General features: G+C 60.3%; 1 protein-coding gene across 1 annotated transcript in view; it reads left to right on the top strand.

Moving 5' to 3' along the window:
- Window positions 1-5011, top strand: part of SEC14L5 (SEC14 like lipid binding 5) — a gene marked incomplete at its 5' end in the record, with an annotated part of 47810 nt that extends 42799 nt beyond the window's left edge. Inside the window, 4 exons of the mRNA XM_027773075.1 lie at window positions 623-754; window positions 1122-1349; window positions 2628-2806; window positions 4589-5011. Coding sequence (XP_027628876.1) covers window positions 623-754; window positions 1122-1349; window positions 2628-2806; window positions 4589-4697 — 648 coding nt within the window. The remainder of the gene's footprint in view (window positions 1-622; window positions 755-1121; window positions 1350-2627; window positions 2807-4588) is intronic.
- Window positions 5012-5072: the final 61 nt, after the last annotated feature.

Below are 5072 nucleotides of genomic sequence, written 5' to 3'. Positions count from 1 at the left end.
CTTTCTGTCTGTCTGGCGAGCGCACGCGCCCTACAGTGAAAATCTCTCCAAAAAAAAAAGAAATACCAAGCAGCAAGCGGGCATAATTCTGGCTAGAAAAAGACCTTCCATGGGAACTTTCCTAGGCTCACCTGTCTTCCCCGTCTTCATCCACATTTGTGGCTTACTTAGGGCACAAGGGCCAGCAGCTCTGAGGGGACTCTCTGAAGGAGGGTGGGCAGTGACCGTGCGTGGCTGGCATGAACTTTTTAGCAGGTGAAATGAGGCGGGTGGGTCACTGACTGATGGCAGAGGGTCTCCCAAGGCCTGGCCCTTGGGGACCCCTTTGGTTTGGGGAAACCCACAGATTATGACAGCCTCAGTGACTGTTCTGTCCCCACTGCTGAGGGGGTGCCGTGTGGAAGAGGCCTCCAGCCTGGACACTGGTCCAGCTTGTGTCAGGAACACGAGCTGGCTCAGCCACTTGCCCCCGTGTGACCTTAAGCAAGTGGCCTGACTCTGAGCCTCGATGCCCTCCTCTGTGAGGGTTGCTGGTCTGCGTTGTTTCAGGGCTCAGGGGATGCTTCTGTGGGTCAGGCCAGGCCTGGACGGCCCTAACTGTGCCCGTTGCCTCCGGCCGCAGTGTAATGTTCCCGAAGGAGGGCTGGTGCCCAAGTCCCTCTACCTGACGGAGGAGGAGCAGGAGCAAGACCAGCCGCGGCAGTGGAGCGAGACCTACCATTCAGCCAGCGTGCTCCGCGGGGTCCCCCACGAGGTGCCGGGCGAGCTGGGGGAGCCCTGGGCTGGGGAGTTGTCGGGGTCCTCGTGCCAGCGATGTGTGGTGGGCGAGCCGGCTGGAGAGATGGGCAGAGGGCAGGGAGGCTGGCGTGTGCCCTCACATCCGTCACTGGCTGAGGGTCACCCAGGTGGAACCTCCAGGGCTTTCAGGGAGAGGTGGCCCCATTTGTGAGGCAATTGTGGGATGGGGAGGGGAAGCCAGGGCCCTGAGCAGCTGCGGCCCCGCGGTGGGCCTGAGTGTGCGGCCCGGGAGAGGAGGCCCCCGTGGGTACCGCTGCTGCCACCTGCCCAGTCCCAGCACCTGCTCTCGGTGGCACCTTCAGACCCCGCCCGTCTTCATGCAGGTCGCAGTGGAGATTCTGGAGGGGGAGTCAGTCATCACCTGGGACTTCGACATCCTGCGAGGGGACGTGGTGTTCAGCCTATACCACACCAAGCAGGTGCCCAAGCCGGGCGCCCGGGAGCCTGGGGCCAGGGCCAGCGGGCAGCTGATCGACAAAGGCTGGGTCCTGGGCACCGATTACAGCCGCGTGGAGGCCCCCCTTGTCTGCAGGGAAGGGGAGAGCATCCAGGTTTGCATTCTCTGCGTTGCGGGCTGACCCTCGTGCAGAGCTGAGTATCAGGCATGGGCCGGGCTCCCGGGGACGCAGCTGTGGGGAACTGGGGGTGGTTCCCGCCTCAGAGAACCTGCAGGACAGTGGGGAGGGGGATGCATGCAATGTTGGGGGTGCTGCCTGGCTGGATGGTGGCCAGTGCGACGTCGAGAAAGTATGTAGTGCTCTGCTGGGGGCGGGCGCCTCAGTTTCCCCATCTGAGAACGAGAATCCTATAGGGATCGATTAATAACTCAATTCCTAGGGCTGCCTGACAAGTCCCCACCCACGGGGTGGCTTAAAACAACAGAAATTTATCATCTCAGTTCGGGAGGACGCTGTCCAAAGTCAGGGTGTTGGCAGGGCCCTGATCCCTCTGTAGGCTCTGATCCCATGCCATGCCTCTGGCAGCTCCCAGGGTTCCCAGTGGTCCTTGGCGTAGAATCACTGTCTCCGCCTCCATCCTTCCGTGGCCTCCCTCTGTGTCTCAAATCTTCCTCCCTCCGTCTTCGAAGGGCACCTTGTATTTAGGGCCTCAGTCTTTAACTGCAGAGACCTATTTCCAAACCAGGTCTCATTCTGGGATTCCAGGGATCCATGCATCCGGGACACCGTTCTTCCTGGTACACGGACTCATGCTGGGAGGAGGTTTCATTTGATGTCCAAGTTCTTTGCATGAGAAGTCCACAGACTGCACATGCACACACACATGCAATGCACATGTGCACACACACACGCACACGCACCAGTGCACACACACACACATGCACATGGCTCCACAAGCTGGCAAACACTGCTGTCTCACCATAGGGTCCCTGGAGTAGGTCACGGAAGCTGTCCCCTCACACACTACCCCCTCGACCTCTGGACATCTCGCCCCTTCCTCACAGTGCCTCCTGTCACACTGACACCTCTCTATCTGGCTCTTCAGCCCCAACAAACTCCAGCACGCGAAGGCTTCCCGCCCAGGGTCCTCCAGATCTCCTAGGCTTGCAAATCCCGCTCAGCCCATAGAACCCAGGTGTCAACACCCCTGTTGTCCTGCAGCTGCATGCCACCCCCAGCCTCCTCCTTCCCCCAAGATTAAGAAGGAATTCTAGTTCTGGGATATGGGGTAACAGCAAGAATGGCTTGGGGCCCCTTACAGGGAGCTTGTGGGTGGGTTAGAGGAAGGGGCAGAGGGGGAGGGAGCCCATTATCCCGGCCTGGCCACAGGGAGCCCTCAGGGCTCAGGACTCGGTGTGGCTGCTGTTTCAGGGCTCCCACGTGACCCGGTGGCCCGGGGTCTACCTGCTCCAGTGGCAAATGCACAGCCCTCCCGGCAGTGTGGCCTGCAGCCTGCCGGGTGTGGACGACGTCCTGACAGCCCTGCACAGCCCCGGCCCCAAGTGTAAACTCCTCTACTACTGTGAGGTGCTGGCGTCCGAGGACTTCAGGTAGGGGCCAGGAGCGCAGCTGGCCAAAGGTCCTGGGTCCGGTCAGCTGCTCGTAGCCGTCACAGCCCCGTTACCTGGGGGTACAGCAGGTGCGAGAGCAGAAATGAAGCAGGGGACCTGGGGGGGAGCAGGCACTTCACACACTTCTGTTTTACCTTTTGAAAATGGATATGATTCACGTCTCGCTTGGTGATGTATCTGTGAGGTTTTTGTTTTATTTTTCAAAGTATTTTTTTTAAAGAGAGATTTTTTGCTATAGGGCGTGTGTACTCACTGGAGAGACAGAAGGTAAGAAATCAGCCCCAGGGGGTGGGCATCCACAGCCCTCCTGTATTCTGTTCTAGGGATTTGGGGCACACATGCACACATGTGCTGTGGGTTTCAAGCCTCTGGGTCTGGGACTTGAACCGTAGTCAGCCACGTGGGAATCTAGTGCCTCAACAGCTATACTATGCTGGCCCCCAAAGTCTTTTTTCTTTATTTATGACAGAGCAGAAGGGGCGGGTAGGAGAGCTCCCACAGGGCCTGGTCACTGTGCCCCTCCCCCAGCTCTCCAGCCGGTGGCATCTGGGGTCAGGGACCCTCTCGACTAGCATATCACAGCCGTGTCCTGCAGCTAGTCCGGTGTGTTCGTTTTATCTAAAGATAATGCCTCAGAGTCTTCGCTCTGGGGTAAAATGGAGGCTCTTAGGAGGGTGCCGAGACCCCGGTCCCGGGGCCCCAGGGCACTGCGGCCTCCTGAGAGAACACTGCACCAGTCTGCCCCGAGGTGCTGGGAGGGGAAGGCCTGGAGGGGATGCTGGACACCACATCCCAGCCTGTCAGGGCCGGCGTGGGGGGACCTTGCTTTCCTGTCCTTCAGGAGCCCGGTGGGAAAGCAGCTCAGAGGGCAGGTGCTGGGATGCCGGGGACAGGCAGGGCCTCAGTCATGGAGCGGGGAGCAGATACACCCGTGTGTGATTGTGGGCCACAGCGGTGCCACGCAGGTGTGTGCAGCCCGGGGTCCTTGCCCAAGGTCGCACAGCCAGGAGGTGCAAGTGGACTAAACCCGCTGTCAGAGCCCTCAGGGCCGGGTGGTGCTGTTGACATCGAGATCTAAGAGGTGCGTGTGCAAACCACTGGGGGGTCTCCTGGGAACGGGCAATTCTGCAGCTGGGGGCCTGGGCTTCTGTATCCCTGTGAGTCCTGGTGCTGCCCGAGCCACTGGTCCCAGGGTGGCGCTTTCAGTAGCGAAGGCCTGAAACTGTGCCGTGCGATCTGGCAGCCTCCAGTACCTTACAGAAACGCAGCCTTAGCCGTGGGGTGGTAAAATTAGAATCCAGCTCTTCAGTTGCATCCGCTGCATTTCAAGTGCTCCGCACCCCCTGGTAGGTGGTGCAGACTGGGACCACGCTTCCATCACGGGAAGTGCTCGCCCACACCGCTGTGCTTTTGTTCTGGGTAGCTAGGAGCTAACGAGGAGCTGGAAGAGGCCTGTGTGGTTCCACAACAGAGAGCCAGAGAGTGAGGCTGGCTGGCGGTGGGGCTGTGGAGCCTTCAAGGTCACCCTGGGGCCCTGGTCAGAGAAGCCCTGTGCTGGGACTCGGTGCAGGGAAGTGGGCGAGGCCTGCTGTCTCCTCCATCACTGGCTTCCCCTCTGTGCTTGGCCCTGACGCTGGCGGTTCCCAGCGTGCGGAGTAAGCCCTGGGGGCTCGTTTGCAGCATCGACAGCGTATCCCCTGCTGTGTGGGCCCCAGGGCCCTGTCGCCATGCGAAAGTAAGGTGTGTGCTCTTCCTCCCTAGGGGCTCCATGTCCAGCCTGGAATCCTGTACCAGTGGCTTCTCCCAGCTCAGCGCCGCCACCTCTTCGTCCTCCGGCCAGTCCCATAGCAGCTCCCTGGTCTCCAGATAGCAGGGTTTGAGCCCCGCAAGGCAGCCTACTCATTGCCTGAGTCGGGAAGCATCCACACTGAGAAGCCATTTTGCCGTGAGGCCTGGAACTGTGGGCGCTGGAGCTCTGGGTCTAGACACAGCCCTAGTTGGGGGTGTCTGGAGCAGATGGCGCAGATCCAGCTTGTGGCCTGTGCTGGGAGCCTCCAGGTCAGAGCCCCTGAAGTCACAAGGACTCAACCGTCTCCTTCCAACTTGGTACAGCAGGCCCAGGCTTTGCTGATCTTCGGGGCTCCCCTATTTGGGACTCAGTGACATCACCAAGGCCTTACTACTGTGCGCTCCAGGGGGTGGGGGAGGGGGGGAGGCTTTCCCATGCAGGAGACCCATCCTCAGA

This window comes from Tupaia chinensis, unplaced genomic scaffold (assembly GCF_000334495.1).
Source record: "Tupaia chinensis unplaced genomic scaffold, TupChi_1.0 Scaffold000042_1, whole genome shotgun sequence".
In the NCBI taxonomy this organism is placed as follows: domain Eukaryota; kingdom Metazoa; phylum Chordata; class Mammalia; order Scandentia; family Tupaiidae; genus Tupaia; species Tupaia belangeri.
Note: the sequence above shows the minus strand (reverse complement) of the source record. Positions and strands in the feature narration are given on the sequence as shown.